The 24,676-nt window shown below is 48.3% G+C and overlaps 11 protein-coding genes across 11 annotated transcripts; 7 read left to right on the top strand and 4 right to left on the bottom strand.

Moving 5' to 3' along the window:
- Positions 1-1,768: 1,768 nt before the first annotated feature.
- Positions 1,769-2,581, top strand: FTJAE_10159 (chitinase; the record flags this gene model as incomplete). The annotated part of the gene is made up of 1 exon (XM_037342972.1): positions 1,769-2,581. One exon carries the CDS (start codon positions 1,769-1,771, stop codon positions 2,579-2,581), a length of 813 nt encoding a protein of 270 aa, XP_037202812.1.
- Positions 2,582-3,324: 743 nt separating this feature from the next.
- Positions 3,325-4,271, top strand: FTJAE_10158 (chitinase 3; the record flags this gene model as incomplete). The annotated part of the gene is made up of 3 exons (XM_037342971.1): positions 3,325-3,350; positions 3,406-3,670; positions 3,759-4,271. 3 exons carry the CDS (start codon positions 3,325-3,327, stop codon positions 4,269-4,271), a joined length of 804 nt encoding a protein of 267 aa, XP_037202811.1.
- A 484-nt stretch (positions 4,272-4,755) lies between these two features.
- On the bottom strand, positions 4,756-5,865 carry FTJAE_10157 (uncharacterized protein; the record flags this gene model as incomplete). Its single annotated transcript, XM_037342970.1, has 2 exons — positions 4,756-4,860; positions 4,924-5,865. 2 exons carry the CDS (start codon positions 5,863-5,865, stop codon positions 4,756-4,758), a joined length of 1,047 nt encoding a protein of 348 aa, XP_037202810.1.
- A 749-nt stretch (positions 5,866-6,614) lies between these two features.
- FTJAE_10156 (uncharacterized protein) lies at positions 6,615-7,845 on the bottom strand (the record flags this gene model as incomplete). Its single annotated transcript, XM_037342969.1, has 2 exons — positions 6,615-7,676; positions 7,756-7,845. The coding sequence occupies 2 exons, from the start codon at positions 7,843-7,845 to the stop codon at positions 6,615-6,617; spliced, it is 1,152 nt and encodes a 383-aa protein (XP_037202809.1).
- Positions 7,846-8,404: 559 nt separating this feature from the next.
- Positions 8,405-10,077, bottom strand: FTJAE_10155 (extracellular alpha-1 4-glucan glucosidase; the record flags this gene model as incomplete). The annotated part of the gene is made up of 2 exons (XM_037342968.1): positions 8,405-9,563; positions 9,614-10,077. The coding sequence occupies 2 exons, from the start codon at positions 10,075-10,077 to the stop codon at positions 8,405-8,407; spliced, it is 1,623 nt and encodes a 540-aa protein (XP_037202808.1).
- A 1,923-nt stretch (positions 10,078-12,000) lies between these two features.
- Positions 12,001-13,013, top strand: FTJAE_10154 (alpha beta-hydrolase; the record flags this gene model as incomplete). The annotated part of the gene is made up of 2 exons (XM_037342967.1): positions 12,001-12,403; positions 12,469-13,013. The coding sequence occupies 2 exons, from the start codon at positions 12,001-12,003 to the stop codon at positions 13,011-13,013; spliced, it is 948 nt and encodes a 315-aa protein (XP_037202807.1).
- Positions 13,014-14,009: 996 nt separating this feature from the next.
- Positions 14,010-15,403, top strand: FTJAE_10153 (salicylate 1-monooxygenase; the record flags this gene model as incomplete). Its single annotated transcript, XM_037342966.1, has 3 exons — positions 14,010-14,665; positions 14,815-14,941; positions 14,999-15,403. The coding sequence occupies 3 exons, from the start codon at positions 14,010-14,012 to the stop codon at positions 15,401-15,403; spliced, it is 1,188 nt and encodes a 395-aa protein (XP_037202806.1).
- Positions 15,404-15,499: 96 nt separating this feature from the next.
- On the bottom strand, positions 15,500-17,785 carry FTJAE_10152 (sterigmatocystin biosynthesis monooxygenase stcW; the record flags this gene model as incomplete). Its single annotated transcript, XM_037342965.1, has 11 exons — positions 15,500-15,895; positions 16,006-16,107; positions 16,171-16,219; positions 16,287-16,416; positions 16,462-16,498; positions 16,551-16,909; positions 16,963-17,109; positions 17,165-17,254; positions 17,308-17,502; positions 17,555-17,598; positions 17,655-17,785. 11 exons carry the CDS (start codon positions 17,783-17,785, stop codon positions 15,500-15,502), a joined length of 1,680 nt encoding a protein of 559 aa, XP_037202805.1.
- Positions 17,786-18,330: 545 nt separating this feature from the next.
- On the top strand, positions 18,331-19,660 carry FTJAE_10151 (alcohol sorbitol dehydrogenase; the record flags this gene model as incomplete). The annotated part of the gene is made up of 6 exons (XM_037342964.1): positions 18,331-18,426; positions 18,486-18,519; positions 18,569-18,817; positions 18,872-18,958; positions 19,008-19,487; positions 19,539-19,660. 6 exons carry the CDS (start codon positions 18,331-18,333, stop codon positions 19,658-19,660), a joined length of 1,068 nt encoding a protein of 355 aa, XP_037202804.1.
- Positions 19,661-20,055: 395 nt separating this feature from the next.
- On the top strand, positions 20,056-21,240 carry FTJAE_10150 (NAD(P)-binding protein; the record flags this gene model as incomplete). Its single annotated transcript, XM_037342963.1, has 5 exons — positions 20,056-20,129; positions 20,197-20,385; positions 20,463-20,544; positions 20,595-20,911; positions 20,967-21,240. The coding sequence occupies 5 exons, from the start codon at positions 20,056-20,058 to the stop codon at positions 21,238-21,240; spliced, it is 936 nt and encodes a 311-aa protein (XP_037202803.1).
- Positions 21,241-22,090: 850 nt separating this feature from the next.
- FTJAE_10149 (copper amine oxidase 1) lies at positions 22,091-24,302 on the top strand (the record flags this gene model as incomplete). The annotated part of the gene is made up of 4 exons (XM_037342961.1): positions 22,091-22,443; positions 22,497-23,089; positions 23,140-23,324; positions 23,376-24,302. The coding sequence occupies 4 exons, from the start codon at positions 22,091-22,093 to the stop codon at positions 24,300-24,302; spliced, it is 2,058 nt and encodes a 685-aa protein (XP_037202802.1).
- Positions 24,303-24,676: the final 374 nt, after the last annotated feature.

Genomic DNA, 24,676 nt, shown 5'->3' with positions numbered 1-24,676 from the left:
GGTTTTATGCCTAACTAAGCTTGCTTAGTTAGCCCCCCCCTGGCTTGAGCTAACGGGTAAGGTAAGTTATTAGCTTGATTGGGAACTCCACTAAAGCGTGATATCGCATGATTTATGCGCGTTGAACTTTATAGCCGTAAAATGATATATTTGGCAGGTTATGAAAAGCCGAATATACTAAGTATTTGGTTTGTTGTAATGAAACTTCCGATTGAAGTGACTTAGTATAACTTAGTGAAGTAGCTGTAGCTAATGTAAGTGCGTCTGTAGTTGACTGCTGCCTCGAGGGTTAAACTTTGGGCTGGGAACACAGGTCATGAATGCAGGAGCGTACGCGATACTTCTAGATGTATCTACCGATTTTTGATAAGCTGTACGAAGTCCTGACTTCTGGGCATATAACCAAGGTTTGGATGCAGGCCTGGTGAACTTTGGTTAAGCTGATGGTACATGATAAGGGTGATGAGATACAAGGGCTTGAGAGTATGTGACAGCAAATATCACAATATTGGCTTTCCTTAATCCAAAAAGGAACCTCAGCTACTCAAGATGGCGGTTGGCATGATCGGAGTGAGCTGTAGTTGTAAGACATGCAGAGAACTATTTCACAGTATTGGTAGCACACGACTTCACCCCACTTCAGACAGCTCAGCTGATGGCTGTGATGGGTCTAGGGCCCGACCTACACCACCAACCCCTACTCAGGAGCGCCTTCTCTGTCCCTGATCCTAGCTCGGATTGCTTCATGCTTGCTGATAGGAACACTTAGTCCGTCATTTCTTGATGCCAGTAGCCTGAAGTCAGTCCATATGTGACGGGACCGAAATGGGCCACCTCTCGCTACCGGATTTCTGGCTCTGGAAAACAAGTATATAAAGGGTCATAGATCTCAACAAAAGTCAGGACTCAGCACCATACACTCTTCTGTCTCAAGTTAGTGGGGAATTGCAGGCCATCGATGATGTACCGTAATGTTGGTCGTTGATGTAACAGTAACGACGATCCCCTTGACCGCGTGACGTTACAGATGGACCACTATTCCTCGCTTATTAGGTCACCTTTTCCCGAGGATCAGATCATCCAATTATATGTGGTTATTGGCACTGTAAGGACTAGACCAAGGGCTTAAATGAAGCACCAAAACGATGTGCTAAAGCGCAAGGTTAGTTACTTTAAGTGTTAGCGATTCTTTCTTCAAGGTCTCGTTCATAGTTGCTACTCCATCAGTGAATTCTCATGGCAATTAAGAACTACAGTGTCAGTCAAATAGAACCTCATGGAATGAAGGATTCAACAGGGTTGAACCAACAGGTGGAGTTGCGAACATGGGTTTCAGCGATGTATCTAATGCTTCCCCTGATGAATACCCATGTTAACCCTAAATATTCCCCTCAATGTCTCCAAGGGTCATAACATATAATAATGAGGGATTAAATGGTTCTGTGGTAAGGTTGAGAGGTTAAAAGAGGCTCCAGCCCCAACCCTAGTAGAGTCCCTGCTCTCTCCGTTACCCATCACCTTGCTTTTGGTTGAAAAGGCATATATGTTGATACCAAGCTCTGGAGGTGTATGAGTAACTGCCTTCCTTCTACCCTGTCATCAGAATAACCAGCTCTAAGCAGGATAGATACACAAAGTTAGTTGCCCCATGCAAGCAAGTCTGTCAACTCACGCATGAAATGGTTCCTTCTCACGATATCACCAGGTTCGAACGGCCCTCCATAACATCTACCCCTTTCAGTCTGACTCGAGCACAATACTAGGCATCATGTACCCTCTCAACCTCGAACCATTCGTTGCTGGTGGCCACTGCGCTGTGGCTATCTGCCTTGGAGAGACTCCTCTTGTTGACCCGGATAACGTCTGCCATCTTGTCAAGTCTCTCCAGCAGAAGTTCAACGACGTTGCCTTTCTAACCTGTGACGAAATTCACAAGTACGAGATGATGATACCCCGAAACATGACCATTACAAGAGCTCAACGACTGGCCATAAAGAAGGGCGATGACATGGATGCGATTCTCAACACCGCATTTGAGCGCCTCAGACAAGATGGCCAGCTGTCATCCAGCTTGAATATCCTGCGCTGGTCTCAGATCGAAGATCAGGACTATCAGAAGGTCCATGACATCATGTACCAGTACCGAAAGCACTTTGATGAAGAACTCCGCGCCAGCTCTGGGTTCTACATCAAGCGTCGTTTGGCTGTCGCCACCTTGACTGAGCAAAGACTTGAGAACTTTACGAAATACACCCTCGCTGAACTCCCTGTCCAACTTATGGGGTTTAATTACGACAATCGCCAGTACACCACCATCTTTCATCCCGTCTATCCTCGCAAGAATGCCGATGGCTCAACGGGAAATATCAACTCCCCGTATGTCTCACCGATAGACACTGTCGTGCAAGCCTACCGCAACAATCCTGATGTCGCGCGTGATATCTCTAGCTCGGTCCCGCATATGACAGCTGGCAAGGTGACACGGGTATTCTTTGACAGACCCGTTCGAGATGAAGTCAAGGAGAAGCCCTGCACAAACGGTCTGGACGCGCCTTCGGTAGAGGCTGCAGTTATTTCTTGAAGTGGGAGATAGGTCTGACAGATATGTGGCAAAGCAGTTTTACATGGCAGGCTCGAAGCATATGCATCTCAGGTAGTGTATGGTAACATCGTCCAGAGCTAAAGGGAAACAGACAATTTACTGTCTCTTCTACAATACATCCGGAGAATAAACTACAGCAGTCTGAGAAGTCGTAGTTCATTATTTACATGTGTATGAGTCTTGGTATAATTTCTTCGATATGGAGAATATTGACCCTATACGAGAAATATGACCCGAATCAATCCTCATCAACACCGTAGCTAATTGCACCGCCCGAAACCACGTTGACTAGCCAATTAGCAAATCTTTCACAGATGACTTACCACCCAGAGCCGCAATGTGTGCTCGTTCCGCAATAGCCTGCAACGCTACGGCACTGGCCATTGAAAGGACCACCAGCGCAAGTTAGACCAACTTTACTACCGCATGAACCGTCAAGCGCAGGAATATCCTTCGTCAAACAAGCACTGGAAGCACCCTTTTGACTAAATGCACAATGTTTGTTACACAGTCTTGAAAGAATAGGAAGAGACTTGCCAGCCCTGACCGCAGTGAGTCGAAGTACTTCCGCAGAACTCATTGGCAGGACAGCAGTTTCCAAGACCAGAGCCTACACAAGTCTTGCCGTTTCGTGAACCGCACACAGCATCAGTACATATACCAGTGCAGAGACCGAATGCCGTCTGGCATCCGTCGCGGCAGTTATCTCCGGCCTGGCTAGAATGATCGGAACCGACCCCAGTACAGTGTAAGTATCTCAGGTCCTCTTAAAGCACCTCTAGATGCTAACGCGTTTTTGATAGTGGCGACAATGACAACGCCGTTGATGCGACCGATACTCTGACCTTCGCGGTTAAGACTGTTGCAGTCGAGGGTAAGAGAAAGATTTCCGATATTGTCTCTTCAGTGTACGGCAACTTTGGACATGCGCAGGCCGACCTTCCCAAGAACATGCTCGTCGGATGTGCTGATAACCCCGCCATGAAGGTCGTTGGCTATGGTGCTTGGTTGAGAGATAACGATCTCACTGACCTGAGCGGTACCGTAGAGCGAATGTTCGACAAGATGGTAAGCCACTCTCTAAACCTTTCGCGCCAGAATATAGACTGAATATTGTAGAACCAAACCCTTTTGGCAAATGGTTAGACTCTTTAAGGGCTTCTACGTCGTGATCCGAGACGATCTCCCCATCAACAAGTCCACCCATCCCAACAACGTATGTGACGACCGAACTAACCGCTATCTTGACATCCTCTCCTGGTGGCCCAAGTCCGCATCCGGCCGCGTTGGCGGCGATCTCGCCATGGAGAATGTCTGGGCCAAATGGAATATGTCCCGCCTCTGGACCTTTCACAACGCCGTCGAGTGCTGGGAGAACAACGGCGGCAAGATAGGCGAAACAAAGGTAAAAGCTCTTCAGAGTGAGTGTACTAATGGTGTTCCTCCTCCTTGCTTCTTCGCCATGCCGGTTCTCAAGCGGAATTGGAGCAAGGATGCTGCGTCTAATAGTGCGATTTTGCTGGCGGGTGATTTCGTGGGACAGGAAGGGCAGGCTGGAAGGCTTTGGCCGAAGGATAAGTGTGATAAGGCGAACAGGGAACTTGATCCGATTACGGGTGGGCAGGTGAGGAAGTGCAGTAGCCTCAACAAGGTCGGAGGAGAGAAATAGGTCCGACGTGATTAGCATTTGGTTACTCCTACAAAACTCGGGTTTGCTTGGTATATGTTCCTTCATCATACAACTCAGAGAGACTTTTATTCTAATCCTTGTTAGTCGCCAATTTCTTGCGACACGTACATAAAGACTAAGTTGTGTGTTTACTCCCCATCTAACGCTGCACACAACAACACTTGTGGAGATCGACCGCAGAAGCCGGCTTTACTTATCAACAGCATGCACAAAAGTACAACAAGTCAAAGTGGAAGAGTTACCAGCAAATTTCGCTTGGTTTAACTAACTACTCCTAACGTAGTTACTGACAAGACCAGAGGTCATCAATGACCTGGTAGACAAAATATCAAAACTCCTAACCTGTCCGTGATCAAAGCATCGGTACAATGATTTCTGTCCGTATCACTTCTGCATCGCCATATGCTCATCCATTCCTCCGTGTCAACAACCATTCCATGTTTGGATCCCAAATGAACTCTCCTTACTTCTTCGCGTTCGCCTTCTTAGCCTTCTTGGCCGCCTTCTTCGCAGCTTTCTTAGCCGCCTTGCGTTCGGCCTTGGTCACTTCCTTGGTCTTGGTGGGAATCTCAATCGAGTCGTCGGTGACGTCGTCGGTCTCCTGGCTATTGAACTCCTAGTTCTCGTTTACCATGTCGACAAAATCCTGCTTCTCCTGCTCAAGCTGAGCGACCATCTTCACGCGCTCGTTCAAGAAAGCCTCGAAGCGATTGGCAGTGAGGTCGGAGATGAGAGTAACGTTCTCAAGCTCGCGGAGGTGCTTGATCTGAGCGACAAACTTGTCATTACCCTTGTTGATGTTGGCAATGATGTACTCGTGACCTTCAATGAGAGCCTTGAGACGTTCGTACTCAGCGTCGAGGGCAGCGTCGGCGTCGCTCTCCTTGAGTTTGTTGTTCTCATAATCGTCGTCAATCTTCTGCTCCACCTGCATCTTCCAGTCATGCATCATATGCTTGAGAGTTTGAACATGCTGGTGGGTGGTCAGCATGAACTGAAGTCGGAAGCGAGCTTGGAGCTCGATGTTCTGTTCCTTGACAGCATGGAGTTGCTGCTGCTCGGCAGCTTGAGCTTCGACAAGTTGCAGACGCTCGCGGACACGACCAAGCTCGGCATCCTTGGCAGTAGCCTCAAGCTGAGCAGAGTGCAAGTTTTTGTTGGCTTCCTTAAGGTTGTCGGAGTAGTGCTCGTTGATGGATTTCTCGTCCTTGACTTGATCCATGAGATCATTGTTCTTAGACTCAAGAGACTGGATCTTGGTAGCAGCCTCGAGTTCAGCTACGCGCGAGTTATGATTGGCCTCGTCAAGGTTCTTGGAGAGCTCTTCCTTGGAAGACTTCTCGGACTGAACTTGAGCCTTGAGCTCGGTGTTTTCAGACTCAAGAGCCTGAACCTTGGCTCGCATCGCGTTGAGGTTGGCCATTATATGATCGAAAAACTTCGGATTCTTTAGCTCATGATCCTTGATTGAGGATGGGAGACTTACCTTGTCGGTATTGTTGATATCAACCTCAGATGAGGTAGCGTTAGTAGTCTCCGCAGAGGCGGGAGAGGGAGCGGTGGGGGCAACCATTTTGTTGTCCTTGGAGGAGATAGTAGAAGCCGACTCCGGGGTGGGAGAGGGGGCAGAGGTCAGCTCAAGGAACGCCATGTCGAGTTTTTGAAGAGATGGTTTGTTTGTTGTGTTCGTTGTGGGATGTAGCTGTGTGTGAGTGTGTCTCTGTTAACTACAACTGTTGGTAAGATGGATGGTGGATGGGAAGTTTGTGAAGTTGATGATAGATGTTGGTTGATGTTGATGAAGAAGGGTAGAAGATGGATGAAAGGTATGAAGGTGGTAGAGGTAGAAAGTGAAGATCGATGATCAGTTGGAAGGAGGAAAAGAAAAGAGAAGGAAAGAGAGACAGCAGGCCAGGTATTTATTGGGACGATTTGGGTGAAGACTCTTGGCCACTGGCAGCTGCTTTTCGTTCTATTCGGCACTGGGCGTTGACCATTGGCAGTGTCAGACGGACACATCGCGGTTTCTCGCGTGCTGGCAGTGGCAGAAGGTATGTTTGCCATGGCGTTTGAGCCTGAGTGTCAACACAAGCATGAACAAAGCGCGAATGCCGACGCGGCAGTGCTACAGGTCTGAACACGCCTGATGTGAGAGCCTCAAGCAACGTTCTTACTCTAAGTTACGTAAGCTTTACTACTGTTCAAGGCACACAGGTTACAGCGTAGAATGTTCTCTGAATGTGATTGGTATGCTTCGTGTTCAGATTCTCATTGATCTCAGACTAGACAAACACTTCGAATTTAATTACAATTCTCCCAAGACTATTCGGAACTTCCACCAAGAAGATACTTTACAACAGCTTGTCCCCAATACACCGACGCCTTATACCAGGCGATCTGAGGCACACTCCCACGATCGATCCCCCGTATCGCTTCAGCCAACGCCGGTCCTCCTCCCTCCTCCCGAATCTGCCTCAGAGGGTACTGATACGTCTTGAAAGTAAACACCAACGTGTCATCATTCTCCATCAATCTATGAAGCGTCTGTCTCTCACACCGAACGTTCATTTCATCAGGGTCTAAATCAGCACTCTTCATCTTCAACACCTCGATACCAAGCCACTCGAGAACCTTCTTGATCCAACCCATCAACCACAGTGGCAAAACAGTCAATGGATTTTCCCTCGGTGCAAAAAGTTCGCGACCAATGGATATGTTCCAGTTGTGCCGCTTCACAACTTTGCCTTTTGGTAAGGAAGTGAAGTAGCGGTTCATAGGCCTCTCAAGTTTCTCCTTGTAACCAGGTACGGGGCCATGAATCTCCGCCAAGGTTTTATTCAGTTTTAGAGATGGATTAAAGGAAAATGCGTAGCAAAGAATTAGTGCTTTCGCAACGTAAGTGTCACCTTGCCTCTTAAGAAAGAACAGCTCTGCATCGACGTTCTCGGCAAGTAAGCGGAGTATTTTATTAGCATCGTTGGGCGGGTCGAGCGGGAGTTCAGTCGATGCTGGGCCGACAAGCATATCCCCCTCCAAACGGTAGAGAGACGGATACCGTCGTGGTAGGTATGTTTTGACCATCCACTCGTAAAACTCCTTGACGGCAGCCTCCGAGCATGATTCAGAAGCAATGACCATATTGGAATGTTCAGTGACAATCTTGCGTCGAAGAGCAAGTCTCTTCTCCAAGGTCTTGTCAATAGGCATGATATCCGAGAAAGTGCATTTCTCAAGGCCCATGGTGAGGTGGTACTTGGGTTTCCATGGTCGAGTCTGCACTGGCTCGGCCGTTTTCAGGTCAAAGTCTTTCAGTGGCTCGATGTCATTGTAATCGCTCGTCAACTCTTGATGGTGGTGGTGAGTATCTTGTGGAAGAGAAGTTTTCTGATGTCAAGATATCAGCGCTTCGTTGCTGGCGTAGTCATTTACGGTCACGAAGGCCAGTTTTCCTGGATAGACGTACTGGGGCATATTGTTTCTTGTTCCCCCACCAGACAAGGGTCACGGTTACTGCGGTCAACAACACAGAACACCAAGAGTACAAGTCAGCCATTGTTGGAGGTTGGAAAAGATTGAGATAATTGCGGGAAGTAGATTTTTAACTGCTTGACATTTATGTTATAATTGATGTACTTCGACGTCTTCTTGTATGCCTCAAGCAACCCGAGAAGTCGATTAATCATCTTGTTATCTGACATTCGCGAACATCAAACGCGGGGTAGATAATCAAAGGAGACCCGCGGACGCCGCGGGCCCCCGGATTGCCGAGCAAGCTACCCAACACTTGCAGGCTTATGTCCCTGCCTACACCAATTCCCTAGGGTAAGGTTGAGTTTTAGCCTTCCGTGTACAGCGGATGTATCTGGTATGTCTATCAAGAAATGAAAGGAATAAATAAAGCAGAAAATCAAGTTTATAATTATAAGCGCCACTATAGATAGGGTTACTCAGAGCTTTGGGTTATGAATATGTACTTAGAACATTAACTATGTCTGCTTTATAGATGACCAGCGCGCATCTAGAAAAAACGGCCTAGGGCTATTAATGGATTAACAAATCTTACATGGTTACGCCCAACTTCGCCATCCGTATTCTATCAGCGCATGACATTCTCAATAAAACATCAGGGCAATGCCAACAACAGCCCAAGTCACGCAACGATGTCGGCTAGCTCCTGAAACAGTCACTGGCGCGGAACCCTTGGCGCCAGACTCTGACGGCACATTGCTTTGAGATACCTCGTCGGTTGATCCTGTCTTGCTCGCCGCAGCTGAGGTGTCGTAGTTGCCGTGATGAGTCGTCCATGATGAAGAAGGAGTGTCTGGGGCATTGGACTCCTTTGCCGGGATCTGTTCGTAATGAACTGACGATTGCGGAGAACCCGTGTATTGGGGGGCTGAGGGTATTGATTGATTGGGTGTAGTCTTAGGGAGGCCATTGCCTTCAGATCCAGTTTCCGAGGATAGCTCTCCAGTCGCTTTCTGTGGACGATCAGTGGGCTTGGCCTTCGCCCCTCCTGCTGAAGCCTTGCCCCGAGAAGGCTGTTTATTGTCTGGCCCGGACTCGGTTTGTGGTCCCGCTGTTGGCTGCGCTAGGTAATAACTGCCGTGACCAGAATATGTCTGAGACGAGATCCAGCCAGAAGGATATTGGACTGCAGGCTGTCCATCACTGGTCAGTGTCTCACAAGCCTTTGGGATTGTGAGGGTGGTAATGTCCTTTCTGTAGGATCCGTGAGTACTACAGGGAGAGGTAACAGTCACCATATCGACGGCTGGGTAAGTCTCGTGCTCACAGCCACAAGGACTGTATACCAGGGTGACTGGAACACAAGTAGTGACCACAGATAGGCTTGAATCAACTGTGACATATGTGACACTCGTTACTGTGTCTGTGAGTGTAGTGCGAGTGATACAAGAAGTGGCGATATCGGTTATCACAGTACTCTCTGCTGTCTTCGTAGCAATGTCATCGGAGGAAGAGCCTGCGTCGCTACGGCTCGTGGTCAAATGTGCAGTTGATGTTGGCGAAGTAACGACCGGCGAAGAGGGCATCAGCGTAGAGGACAAAGATGCCGAAGATGCTGAAGATGCTGAGGCTGAGAGGCGGTAGAGAGTCAAGAAGAAGTTAGATGGAATAGATCTACGTCTTCTTGTCTGGGCGTTGTTGTCTCCTCCACATAATACAGTGGAATCACCAGGACACCGGATATTACACTTTGAATCTGCGGTAAAATCGGTCCCAGAAAGGTTATCCGCTTTGTAGCAAGATCTAAAAACAATTAGCTGAAGGACTCTCTGATCATATAGTTTAGCACATACCGTCGGTGAACACCGATATATTGGCTCCCGGAACCAATTTCAATGCACTTCTCCACTGTCATATCTGACGCAGTGGCAATTTCCGTGAAAGACGGGAACTCCTCCTGCGATTCCAAGCATCCTAGGTAGTCGTACATATCCACATAGGGAACGTTGGAGGCAGAACTTGAAGTGGTTGAAACAGTCGTGGAAGCCGAGGCGGTTGTAGGGTTGGCGACTGAGGTCTGGAAAGCAGTGGTAATAGCGGACAGAGAGGTTGATGCAACGTTGGTCACGGACTCGGCTGTAGATGTAGTTGGGGGAGATGATGTAGACTCTGAGGTTGAAGAGGCTGAGAATGATCCAGATGTTATGAATGACTCTGTAGAAACTGCTGAGGTGGACAGAGTAACAAATGTCGAGACAGACGAAGTGAAAGACGAAGTGGTCACGTCCTCTGATGTAGTTGAGTCGGAAAGAGGCATAGCTGAAGATACCAATGAGCCGGATGTTGTGAGTATCGATGTTGATTCAGATGTGGATTTTTCTGTTGACAGTAATGAGGTTAAGGTTGACGTAGAGTCTGATGAGGTAGATATAATATCCGATGTTGTTGCTGTTGAAGATGGGGATGATAGGGATGCAGAGTCTGACGTAGAAAGCGCTGCAGATGTAGACAGAACATCAGATGTAGACAGAATATCAGATGTAGAAATCGCATCAGATGTAGATATCGCATCTGATGTAGAAATCGCCTCAGACATAGAAATCGCATCAGATGTAGACAGAATATCAGATGTAGAAATCACCTCAGATGTAGACGCAATCGAAGTCGTTGTAGTCTCTACTAGCTGATATGCTTTCACAGCGATATCGTAGTCACTCGACGGCTGCTCCTCAGTAAATGCGGCAACTAGCTCACAATCGCCGGTAAATTGTTGATAATTGGCAGCAACGCAAACATCATCGAGGTCACATCTCTGTATGCACGATGCGAATGTATCCCCGAGAGAATAATAAGCATAAGTAGCTGCATTACCCCCGATTTTGTTGCAATTAACACTGAACGCATTTACTGAAGCGTCGTAGGTGCTGCCCATTTCACTGCAGGATTCCGGTGCGGCTGCTTCTGAGAACGACGTAGAGAGAAAGGGCAGTAGGGCCCAGAGGGTCCAACCAAATTCCAGGTTCCTCATCGTAGGCGATTTCAGAACTGAGAATGAAGAGACAGAAGGCAAATGGTACCAGGGACCAACGAGAGAAGCCAAGAGTGTAGAATGAAATTCGCGCGATTTAAACGAATTATCTATGTTTACTCAATGATGCAGAGCGATAAGACACTATTGGTTAGCCGCTGAGAATTTTTTAAAATTAAAGTCGTTTTGTGGCCAGCTGAATGATATTCTGGGCCTTTTCCTCTTTGGCAGCTAGCCAGCAATAGATTAGCTACGAGCCCTGAGATTACATTTCAGGCTAGACGGGATTTCTAACTTGGCCATTTTTACTTGCGATTCACGACCAACAGCACGTTATGTGGGCCATTGTGCATTGACACTATTGAAACAAAGCTGAACTATTGAACAAAATCCGAGACCATTTCATTTTAGCTTACGCCCTGTTCAATAGTCTGTTCGATACGGATCTTAGTTAAGCGTTTTATGGCCAAAAACGTTTTAAGGTTGGCTGGGCATACGGGATAGCGTAGTTAGAACTGTGCTGATCAGGGGCATCCCGCCCAAGGAATGCGGCAATGGGGATTTAAATATTATTTCCACGCGAGAAAACTGTCCTGACTTGATACTTGATATTTATGCTAACTATACTCTGTACGGATATCTAGATAATTTCAATATTCACAAAATGCTAAAAGAGCGATAACCAGTGACGCATTTATCTTTAGCATCGCCACCAGTCATCAGACAGAATCTAGTAGTGCCCGATAAAGTGACATTCTCGATGAAAACGTTCCCCGGTCATTTCGATCAAAACAGCGCCGCCGTGGAGTCCATTGTGGACAAAGCTGCTTCCTCGAACTTGAGCCTTGCAGTCTTTGATGAAGTTTTGTTGACAAGGAACAATTGCGCCTCAAGCAGGTTGAGAAAATAGACCCACGGACGCCGCGGGAGCCCGGATTTCGGAGCGAGCTACCCGGTACTTGTCGGCTTGTACGGATACTATCGCACTCATTGCACCAAGTGCTTCACCAATGATGTATAGTGCGCAGGTGCCCGATCTCCAAGACAAGCCGAAGTTTGGGGCCCGCGGCCCGCCATACCAACACTGAAGCCATGTGATTATTTTTCTTTCTGCGACACTTAAGCAGCCGACACACTGAAAGATATGTTACATTGAGAAAACGGGGTTGAGCTTGGAGCAATCATCATCGCCACAGGAAAAAAGCAACAGCAATGGCATCCGACCCCGTCTTGCGCATTGACGAGTTTAACGTCTCCACGTTTACCTACAAGGTGATTGAGGGGCAACCCATTCTTCTCGATCTACTTGTCCCAAAGGCCTTGCCACCTGGTGAACGCCCAGTCCTTATTCGATTTCACGGCGGCTTCCTCGTCTACGGCAGCCGTGACAATTTACAACTTACACCCCCGAGAATTCTTGAGTATGCTCTTGAGAATAGCACAATTCTGGTGTCTTGTGACTACAGATTAATCCCAGAGAGCAATGGAATTGAGATACTTAAAGACATCGAAGGCGTCTGGTCCTGGGTTCAGAGCAGCTTGGACGAGGCCATTGGATCCGTCACAAATGGGAAGAGCCGAGCAGACCTGGGGAGGGTTCTGCTAGCGGGCGAGAGTGCGGGCGAGTGAACCCTCTTCGTTTGGGCGAGAGATAAAACGCTGACAATGATCTGATTCCAGGTGGCTACCTTGCAATACAACTAGCATTGCGCCATCCAGCTGCATTCAGAGCAGTCATCGCCAGTTACCCTATGATCGACATGCGAAGCGACCATTTCTGCAAAGCCTACCATAAGAAAATGGGCCAATATCCACAAATCGATTACGAACTCGTGTCTCAGCATCTCAAACAGCTTCCTGACGGTCCTCAACCATCAACCAGAGCGATCTCAAATCTCCCAATCGCAATGGTGCAGCACGGTACATACACCAGCTTCTTCGGCGACCAGCGAAGTCTGTTTCCAATAGAATGTCTGGAAGACAAGCCTCAGTTGGCGCTGGAGCTTCCTTTCATCTGGTTGCATCATGGCAACGATGATAGTGAAGTCCCGATCGAGGGGAGTAGGAAGTTTGTTGCCAAGCTGCGAGAGCTCAATCCCAAGGCCAAGTTGCGATACACGGAGCTTGAGGCGGCGGAACATGGTTTTTGGAGTGAGATAAATCTGATTCAATCCGGCGAGTGGGAAGAAGGAGTGAAGGTTCTAAATACTTATCTACAAGGTTAGAATAGGTTCTTCGATATTCGAAACGCAGTAGCTTTGCTCTTCCGGACTGTTGCGCAATAGTCATTGGCAAATTGCTTGATGCTCGGCATGAATGTGACCCACAAGAATACCGGTGCGTCGTGTCCACAGACTTCGAAGCTTATGCCGGGCCGTCTCCGCATAGCGCTCCGCCAGGTGGGTTCAGAAGAGTTATGGGAGCGATTGAAAGGATTATACCGTCTCCTGCCTGAAATAAATCCCGATAGACACGTTATGAAACTTTTACTATAAAGATGTAAGATTTTGGATCAACGTGTATTGGGTAGCAATATTCACGAGACTTACGCCTCGCTTTCCGATAAGTCTGTACAAGCGGATGGAAAATGCCGAGGGATGCGATAGCTTTTGTTGAATACGCGGGAAACTTCAAACTCAACAAATGGCATCACGGCACTCATATTTCCACCCAATTTACATCAGAGAGTGATCTGCATTGTGGAGCTGCCGTACTGTACGAGTTCGGACTCCGTTGGTGCCCCGGGTCAGAGCGGCACCGGGCAGAAGGCCAGGTCCGTAACCTCCAATCGCTATTTAATGCATTACCCTAGCACTTAAATGATTGCTTACGAGAAGATTATGCTTTAGGCTCCTAACTTAGATGCTAGACATGTAATAATGCTTCTGCCTGAAGTTATATGACTTAGTCGGAATTAGACGGAATTCGATTCCGGGGCTGTTTCCCACAGATCCAATGTAACGGGGTTGCGCCCGCTACTAAACTCGGAACTCACGGCAAGGCAGTAGCTTGCAACTAGCACATGAAACATGGAAGTCAAAGCAACGTCGAGTCCGGATGAGTAATGGTCCTGACCAACCGCAGTACGTTTGAGGCTGAGGGTGATCTGTATGCGCATACAACTACCGGTTTTGGCATACGTTGGTATGATGAAATATAAAGACCACAGAAGTCTACTACTGGTTGAGATTTGTCTCCTCTCATAAATACCATATTTAATCATGAGCAAACATCAGAAAGACTTCCAGATCGCTATCATTGGCGGCGGTATCGCAGGAATTGTCCTCGCGATCTCGCTTCTCAAAAGAAACATTCCCTGCAAAATTTACGAGAGAGCGCATGCTTTTAGCGACATTGGTGCCGGGCTGGGAATAAGTCCCAATGCACAAGATGCCATGAAAGCTTGCGATCCAAGCGTGCATAATGCATTTAAAAAGGTCGCCAACGGCAACACCTGGGAGTCCAAGAAAAAGTTCTTGTTCGAGTTTCTCGACGGCGTGGAGACAGCGACCACCGACTCCCCTCTGTTCCATGTCGAGAATCGTACTGGACTTCAGGGTTGCCACCGGGGCGCCTTTGCAAATGAACTTATCAAGCTCTTACCCAGCGATGTGGTGCAGTTTAACAAAGAACTTCAGATAATAGAGGAAGGCAACAGTGGTGGGATCCGCCTTATCTTCCAGGATGGCTCGAGTGAAGCGGCCGATGCTGTTGTTGGCTGTGACGGCATCAAATCCAAACTTCGCGATATACTAGTTGGGGCGGACCATCCATCATCGAAGTGCTCATACACGCACAAATATGCTTACAGAGGAATGATACCCATGCCACAAGCAATTGAGGTGTTGGGTGAGGAGAGAGCTCTCAATGCTACCATGTGGGTAAGTCGTCCTGTGCAGTCTACCTCTTAAGCATGGACCAAAGTCTGATTTCACTTGCGAAACGACTAGCTGAGAAGGACAAGCATTTGTTAAGCTATCCAGTTGCACACGGGACAATGCTAAATGTTGTGGCATATTGTTCAAGCTCCGACGACTGGCCAAGTGAAAGACAGCTTGTTCTCCCGGTCACGAAAGAGGATCTTCTCCATGATTTCGAAGGCTTCCGACCGTCTGTGCTGAAAATACTCGACAATACTGAGAGGCTTGACCGTGTGAGTACACATCTACTTTGCTTCAAGACGACTGACGTGTTTACTGATATTGGACAGTGGGCCATCTTTGATCTAGGAGACAATCCAGTTCCGACTTTTGCCAAAGGCCGAGTATGTATCATTGGGGACGCAGCACATGCTTCATCGCCACATCATGGTGCGGGAGCAGGATTATGTATCGAAGATGCTGCTGTCTTGGCATCTATACTGGCGCATGACAGAGTCCGAGTAGGATTCGATATTGAAGCTGCGTTCTCTGCCTTTGACATAAGTAGACGGGAAAGATGTCAATGGGTCGTTGAGAAGTCCAGACGAGCTGGTCAACTATTTGAACGTCAAACTGAGCTTGGTAGTGATTTTGGTCGGATATTTGAGGAGTTGAAGGAGACGCTACCTACGATTTGGGATTACGATATTGGTGAAGTAATCAAGACGGCCTCGATAGAGTTGGACAAAGCTTGATATTGGATGTTTAGCTCCAAGTAACTTTGAAGCCTTCTAATACAACCTTGAAATAACCAATATCTGGACCAATACCAAATCCACGCGTCATGACGCTCAAAGCTTATGCTTACGACCTGCAGCTCCTACGAGGGTATGATGATCATCAATCGACCAGGGAACATCGTGGTCTCGGATAAACGGAGCAAGGTCAACATCAAACCCCTCCTCAGCCAGCTCTTCAATCTGAGTGCGGCCATTCCCAAGAAAGTCCCATATGTTATCGCTTCTATAGGTAATGTTGAAGTCCTCGAACCTAGGCGTCTTCATAGTCTTGAGCAGATGAAGCATGCTGCCAGGCCAGATATACACCCGTCCGTCCGTCCTGTTCGCCTTGTACCAAGAGCGACAGTCGCCGGCCCAGACAGAGTACTTGGTGTGCCAGTTGTCAAGATGCTCGTTCCACTGCGTGGTGGGAAGTTCCTTCACCTCCATGGCCTTGATGCCCTCGTTCTGCATTTTGATGCAGCATTGCATGGCATACTCTATTTGGACCTCGTGCTGATTTTTGGGAAAGATGTTAGATATAGGACTTCCTAAACGCGAGCTGGATCTTTACATACCGAGGGAAGTACGCAACCCTGACCCCAATTTCCAGTTGGCCCATTAATGACGAAATAGTTGGGAAACTTGGGCCCAGTGATGCCGAGATAGATGTTTGGATTCTGGTAACGCCGGGCAAGTCAATTGAACAGGTTCCGAAAAATAAGAGTACATATTTAACGTACCTCGGACCATTCATCCTTCATCGTAACTCCACCGATGCCGGTGATTTTGCTACAACACTCAAATCAGCGGTGTTCCTGTAATCCACTTTTTAGAGCCCAGAGGCGAATACGCTTACAAATGCGGAGTATATGAGATGTCAAACCCTGTAGCGCAGGCAATCAGGTCAAAATCAAACTCCTTCCCATCGCTCGAGACCAGTCCAGTGGGAGTGAATCTTGCAACGCCCTCAAAGACAACCTTTACATCTGGCGAGGGTCAGTCATAGCAGCTAGTGATGCAGTATAACTTACGGTTCTGGACCAAACTCTCTAGATAATCGTTACCAGGCTGCGAAGTTCATGTCAACGGGAGATTCAACTAAAGATCTGGATTCACTTACTGTAATCCGCCGACATCCCGGAGGCCACGACGGAATGAGCTTTTGTTTTAGCTCCTCATCAGCACTCTCAAGCTTCTTGAGCATATCCTGCTTGATAGCAGCAGTAGCCCACTGACTCATTGGAGAATCCCTGAGAAAGAATGGAAAGTTACGTGTCAGGGTTGCCTCAAGACCTTTTCGGTACTGTAGATGTGCAGCAGGGTCTTTTCGAAACTCATCCTTATCCTTTTCGGAATAAATCTGCGTGCTTGGTTGCTCAGAAGAGTTTTGGCCCTCTTGGTTGGCCTTGCTGAGATCTGTACCCAGTGAAGGGACGATCCATACGGAGTTTCTGGCAAAGACGTGAACGCTCTTTGATCCTAAAACGGGTCCACTTTAGTATTGAACAAAGCCGCAGTTTCAATGAACTGACCTTTTGCAAGTTCTGGTAGCATCTGAACAGAGCTTGAGCCTGTTCCGATGAGTGCAACCCGTTTGCCTTCCCAAGTGATCTTGGGGTCCCAGGTCGCGCTGTGAGCTATGGTGCCGTTGTAGGAGGATCGGCCCGGAACATCGGGCCCTGAGAGGCTGTGAGAATCGACATGGCAGCTCGCGTTGGATCAAGATGCACTCACATTTCATCTTGTTAACGACTCCCGATCCATTCATCAATACGTCGCAGTAGTCCATTCTTTCCTTGCCATCCTGGCTCAACTTGACAGCCCCTGCCGGAGAATCTTAGTATCTCAAACCTAGCAACATTAGTGCAATAACTTACATTTCCCGTCGGCCTCATCCCATGTCGCGCTGATGACTGTGGTTCGCAGCTGAGCATATTTCTCGAGATCATACTTCTTTGCAAATCTGAGGAAATAGTCATAAATCTCTGCAGAGTTCGCATAGTAGCGAGACCATTCAGCGTTGGGTTCAAACGAATACGTATAAATGTGCGCAGGTACGTCACAAGCACACCCTGGAATGTTAACCTTCAGCAGACTTTAGGGAGAGAAGAGTTCTTGTATTACCTGGGTAGCGGTTCTCATACCACGTCCCGCCTATGACTGGGTTTCTGGACAGAGCATGTCAGAACCTGCCTCTAAGCGTTATAAAAAAGTCTCAACTCACTTATCATAGAGGACAAGCTCATAGTTCTGAAGCATGCGCTCAGCCTTGTAAGCGGTCATGAGACCGGAAGCTCCAGCGCCGACGTGAATAATCCTCAGTTTCCGAGGCTTAGAGTGCGCTTGGGTAGACATCTTGAAGGTAGAAGGATGGTTGTAGAGAGTTCTGGCAGTTGATTGAAACCGATAGTTGAGTGACGTGATGTCTTGATTTTTTACTGTACATGGTGATATATGTGAATACTGATACTTGCGTGAAGCTAGCGATAGTGCCTGACCACTCGGCTAGAATCCGCTACAATGGCCCGGGACTCGTAGTCTCGGCACTGCATCATGCTTTGAGGCCCCACCTGACTGTGGCCAACCACATGTTCTAGACCCAAAGTTTGTCGATCTAGGGAATTCGGTGCTCCGCGGGTGTGTCGCGCCGCGGGGCGACAAATTATGAGATCGGTGAGCCGTGAGGCCAAACAGCTAAACCCCCGCATTCGTACAGCCCCATGGGGAAATAAGGCAGTTGGGTCTTTGCAAGCGGCAATTGACGCCTTGCTATGATCAGAAGAGTCATATATTGTGTTGCTGCAGGCTCCAGCTCGGTTGCAGGCTAGACCGACCTTGATAAGTTTACTTCTGAATACAACCTCTAGAAGTCTTGTTTGGGAAATAAAAGAAATTACAATATGGCAGATACCATGCAGGCAGTCGTGTACCACGGCAAGGGGGACATCAGAATCGAGAAAGTCAATGTCCCAAAGCCTGGTCCTAAAGATGTTCAGGTCAGTCCCCAACTCCAAAGGAATGCCGCGAATATGACGATATTGACTTCAAAACACAGCTGAAGCCGGCTTTTGTGGGAATCTGTGGAACAGGTACATACCAACACCACTGTTCAATGTGGTTACTCACATGCAGATATAGATCTACATGAATATCTTGAGGGTGCTCTGCTGATTCCAACAACACCCCACCCTGTGACTGGCAAATGTGCCCCGGTCATTATCGGCCATGAGTACAGTGGTGTTGTTTCCGACGTCGGTAACGAGGTTGATGACCTAAAACCTGGAGACAGAGTAGTTGTACAGCCCATCATCTTTGACGGAACATGCGGTTCTTGTCAGAGGGGTCTGATCAATTGCTGCACCAATTCCGGCTTCATCGGGCTGAGTGGTATATAATTTCACACAGACTTACAAGATGGTTCTGTGACTAACCTTGTAACAGGCATTGGAGGGGGGCTGGCCACCTACACAACGGTGCCGCGATATTCTGTCTTCAAGATTCCCGATAATATACCTTTACAGGTTGCTGGTATGCAGACCTACCCTTTAGTCTCACGACACTCCACTAACCGTACAAGCCCTTATCGAACCTTTAGCGGTATCTTGGAATGCTGTGCAGCAGAGCGACTTTAAGCCTGGCGACACGGCTCTCATCCTCGGTGCTGGCCCAATTGGCCTAGCCATTCTCCAAGTTCTGAAGAGCAAAGGCGCAAGCCAGATCATTGTCACCGAGACTGCAGACAAACGAAGAGAATTCGCAACCAAGTTCGGCGCCACCACTGTTTTGGACCCCACGAAGACGAATGTAGGTGAAGAGTGCAAGAAGCTCTGCGGGGGAGAAGGCGTTCAAGTCGTCTTTGACTGCGCAGGCATGCAGAGCACTCTGGAAACTGCACTCGCGGCGTCCAGACCCCGAGCCGTCATCGTAAATGTCGCCATCTGGTCTACCGAGGTGACCATCTCGCCCAACTATTTCATGCTGAATGAGAGAACATTCAAAGGCGCGGCGACCTATACTGCATCGGTATTCCAGGAGGTTATCGACGCTCTTGCACGCGGTAAGGCTTTTCAATCGTGACTGTTGGGTGCTAGATTGCTGACGAGGATAGGTGATCTCAAACCGGAGCCAATGATTACTAGTTTGATCGAGATGGAGGACATTGAGGAAAAGGGCTTGAAAGCACTGATTAACCACAAGGACACCCAGGTCAAGATATTAGTTCGCGTCTAGGTATGTAGCGAATGTTATATGCTATTTTACACATGTCAACATTGCAGCTATGAAACGGGGAATTGAAATAATTAAAAGATACTTGAAAATCAAAAAGTAGTACCACTCTATAATATCCCCATTTCCTTAATTTTACTTCTGATCGTTGATAACAGTCACGAACTAGCTATGAAATACCATTTTAATGTCAATTCATGTAGTGCCTTTGAAGTTGCTATTTGTAGATGGTTCCTGGGGTTATGCACATCTTGTCCATATTTAGCTAAGGGAAAATATGGAATCCGCGGGCCCGAGCCGACTCATGTTCTCAATATTAAAGAACTAGCAGCTTCTCACTGTACAAATCTCCACCGCAACAACACAAAGCCATATCCTAGCACCGACTTACAATTGCAATGGCGTTTACACCACAATCACTCCCTGATCTATCGGGGCAAGTCTACATTGTAACTGGCGGCAATGCCGGAATGTATGTTGACTATGAATCCCGCCATGTTCAAGCTGTAGAAGTGAGAATTGGCTAACAAATGAACAAGTGGTTTCAACACCGTAGTGGAATTGGCAGCTCACAAGGCAAAGGTGTACATGGGCGCACGATCCGAGGCCAAAGCCAACGCTGCAATCGCTGAGATCAAAAGTCAAAATCCTGACGCAGATATATCCGTCTTGGTCATGGACATGATGAATTTGAAGACTGTCAAGGCCGCGGCTGAGGAGTTTGCACGGTAAGTACTCCCATCGAATTTGGCCCATCGCGATCATGGTTGAGGTTTATTGATAACTTGCTTAGAAAAGAATCAAGGCTCCACGGTCTGGTGAATAACGCGGGTATAATGGCAACACCATACGAGGAATCCGTGGATCAGTACGAAGCTCAATTTCAGGTCAGTATGATATCAGAAACGCCATGATCCGGAACTAAAAGGCCATTCAGACAAACTACCTCTCTCACTGGCTCCTCACCTACACTCTGTTACCTATTATCACCGAGACTGCGCGATTGACCAGCCCTGGTACCGTCCGAATCGTCAATGTCAGCTCCGACGGCCATCTCGTGTTTGCTCCCTCGGTAGGTATCGATTTCAACGATATAAACCAAACCAACGGCAGCGCATTTTCGCGATACGGAATGTCGAAACTAGCCAACATCCTGCATGCCAAAGAACTACATCGCAGATACGGTCCATCATCTGACAATGACGGAAAGGAAGAGATTTGGACCGCCAGTCTGCATCCCGGCACAATTGACACGTGAGTCTGTGTATCCATAGCGTATTCTATGACATGTCCTGACGAAATGCCCAAGTGGTCTAGGCACTAAAGCCACCGGTTCGTGGGCTTGGCAATTACTTATCCCTGTGATGCGCCTGTTCAGACTCTACAGTCCACTTGAGACTGCGGCGTATACGTCTCTATTTGCAATCGCGAGCCCAGATTTTCAACGGGATATGAGCGGAGAGTATTTGAAGCCTGTCGGTATCATTGGCAAGACTAGTGCAGCTGCGCAGGATGCGAAGATGGCGGAGGAGCTCTGGCGCTGGACGGAGATTGAGATGAGGATCAAGGGATTCATCAATTAAGTGTCTACGAGCTATTTTGGATATTGATATTTAGGGTAGATGAGATGGAATTGTTATTATTTGGCTTTCTACGAGTTTGTTCCAGAACCCTTATTCTAGCAATGCAAATAGTTAAACTGCAATTATATTTGTTTCGCTACCGAGAACTCGATCATCCTAGTTTCAAGGCCTTCGACCGCAAATCAAGACCCAGCCCTTACCATTCGAACGTCAAACTGTGGTATAATCATGGGACTTGCCAGCTGCTTTGGCAGTTCTGGTCTAGCAAAAAACACGCACGATACACCAAAAGAGACATCAACGGTTAGACCCTGCATAGAAACAAAGAACATTGCATTTACAGAGGCGTCGTTACAACACGTTGAAACGGTGCCTCGGCAGATCAGTAACAACTGTATCATGATTCAGGCAAATGACCCTCGCGCGGGCGTTACTAGGCCAGTCGACTGCGGGGTAGTCGCACCGCTAGCCGCAGTAAGTAAGAGACTTTATTGGGCGTAGATAAGGCGCGATACGATATGCATCGCCCCGCGGGCCGCACAGCGAACGGGTTTCAGAAGATACGAAGCAGTGAACAGTGGATGGAACACGATTATCTACGCCGCGGGCCGCAATCGTCGAGTATCTTCCAACCGGTGTCCGCGGGAGATGATAGCTTGCGGGCAGCTACTCTGTGCTACTTACGATGTGTTCAGGTGATACAGAAGCTAGGTAGCCTACGGGTAAGACTCCGAAGCAAAGGTTGAATGCGAGATGTTACAAAATTCATAAGATAAATACAGCGTCATGAACAGTTTCAATTGTCAAGGCACAGCGCTTCAACACTTTTAATACGAATAACAGAGACAACATGACTGTTCAAGGCCATCGCACCCATCCCCTCCACGCCTTGAGCGAGGAGGAGATGCTCAAAGCTGCAGACATAGTGAGAGGGCTCGTCAAGGAGAAGTTTGAGGGAAGGGAGGAGGTCAGGTTCAAGCACACGACACTTTCCGAACCCCCCAAGTCACTTCTACTTCCATATTTGGATGCTGAGAGCAACGGTGTTCCTATCCCTGCCCGCCCTTTCGTACCTAGATGTGCCGAAGTCCTCTATACCTTCCCTGGCAAGCCAGGTTTCACCGAAAGCATTGTCAGTCTGGACACAGGAACGGAGGTCAAGTCGACTTTATCCAAGCCTGGTGATCATGCCGGCTTCGACAGGTTCGTATCACTTGCTACAATGCATGGGAAGATAGCTGACACTGATTCAACAGGGACGAGGTCATTGCTTTCAACTATGCCATTCTATCTCACCCCGAGGTCCTGGAGGCCATCAAGAAATTAGGTCTGGACCCCAACGTGACAGTCCAATGCGACACTTGGCCATTCGGAGCAGACAAGGACTCTTCCCTGGAGACCCCGAGACTGGTCCAGGCCATGCTGTACGCTAGAGCCCCGCACAATCACCTGGAGAGTAACATGTACTCTTACCCACTTCCCATTTCCCCCGTCATTGACTCTGTCGATCTGAAACTCATTCGGATTGACGCTCTGCCAACGGGTGGCAAGGAGGACGGAGCGGCCATTCATACCGCACCAGAGGCCCCTCTTGCTCACTGCGTTGAGAATGAATATCACCCTGATCTTCTGAGCGTTCCGCTGCGAGAAGGCCTCAAGCCTCTTATCGTTCAGCAGCCTGAAGGACCTAGTTACACCGTGCAAGATGGAAACTCCATCTCTTGGCAGAAGTGGCGGTTCCGCATTGGCTTCAATTGGCGAGAGGGCATGACTATTCATGATGTCAGGTATGATGGACGAAAGACGTTTTATCGTTTGAGCATGAGCGAGATGACTGTACCATATGGAGGTAAGAGCAACCCGCAAAAGACTGAACTTTGACTAATCCTTCTTGTACAGACCCCAGATATCCCTACCATCGTCGACAAGCTTTTGATCTCGGCGATGCTGGAGCGGGTTTGACAGCAAATAACCTGAAGCTCGGTTGTGATTGCCTGGGGCATATCAGTTACTTCGATGCTTTGCTCACCGCTTCCGACGGACAGCCTTACCAAGCTCCCAACGTGATCTGTCTGCACGAACAGGTATGTCATTGTCCCACTGCGAAAAAAGTACCCTGCTAACTATTGGATCAGGACGCTGGTATTGGATGGAAGCACACCAATGCCCGAACTGATGTTGCCGCCGTTACCCGAGCCCGAACTCTCGTGGTTCAGAGCATCATCACCGTCGGAAACTACGAATACGCATTCTCCTGGCACTTCTGGCAAAACGGAACCATCGAGTTCGAGACAAGAGCCACTGGAATTCTCGCCACCAGTCTCATCGACGAGGGGAAGACTAGCCATTGGGGTAACGTCGTGTCTCTAGGTGTTCTAGCCGCCAACCACCAGCATCTCTTCAGTCTGCGTATCGACCCTATGATCGATGGTCTTGAGAATACTCTCGTACAGGAAGACTCCATCGGTTTGCCCATGTCCGAGGAGAATCCCTACGGCAATGCTTGGAAGCTGCACAAGACCTTTGTCGAAAAGAGCTGCGCCTTGGATTTCGACCCACAGAAGGCTCGAGTGTTCAAGATCGTCAACGAGAAGAAGCTCAACCCCATCTCCAAGAACCCAGTCGGTTACAAGGTTATAGCCCCACCAGCACAGCTCCTCATGGCCGATCAAGCCTCCCTCGTCCGCAAACGCGCTCGCTTCGCAGAGCATCATATGTGGGTGACGCGGTACAAGGATGATGACCTCTGGGCCGGAGGAAAGTGGACTAACCAGAGTATGATTGAGAAGGACGGTGTGGCGGATTACGCGGCGCGGAATGATAATGTTCGAGGCGAAGATCTGGTCGTGTGGGCGACGTATGGTCTCACGCATAATCCAAGGGTGGAGGACTACCCAGTTATGCCTGCGGAGGCTATTACTGTTTCGCTGAAGCCGGCTGACTTCTTTGATCGCAATCCTGCTCTTGACGTGCCCCCTAGCACTCAGGCTGTCAACAAGAGTGTCCTGGTCCCCGCCAATGGTGTTAGCAATGGGGACCAACAGGAGGTCTGCTGCCGATGAAGGGCTTGGATGGATCCGGGTATATCTACTAGATTAGTGCTACCTACATGCGACGTTGGTGTTGTGGCTATTTTATATCTCAGATGTTTCTCCATCCTCTTCACTCGCTGGCTATCTCTTTTTAGATACATTATGCATTTCATAACCCGTCACACTTAAAACTAGAGCAATCGCATGTTCAACTTGGGATATCATAGTGAAGTTTATCATCTACGGAGCCCGGGAACTGGGGTCACTTCCAATGTTCCAGCCTACATCCCAACACCCTTCGATAAAAGTCTTCCCACGTCTCAGACGGCGAGGACCAAATTCCGCTGCCTCTGAGAATATCGTGCTCTCATTCATCACCTGTGTTCGCAATCTAAGGCTTAACC

Source organism: Fusarium tjaetaba, assembly GCF_013396195.1.
Source record: "Fusarium tjaetaba strain NRRL 66243 chromosome Unknown NRRL66243_c0000234, whole genome shotgun sequence".
In the NCBI taxonomy this organism is placed as follows: domain Eukaryota; kingdom Fungi; phylum Ascomycota; class Sordariomycetes; order Hypocreales; family Nectriaceae; genus Fusarium; species Fusarium tjaetaba.
This window is presented reverse-complemented; position numbering and strand designations above follow the sequence as displayed.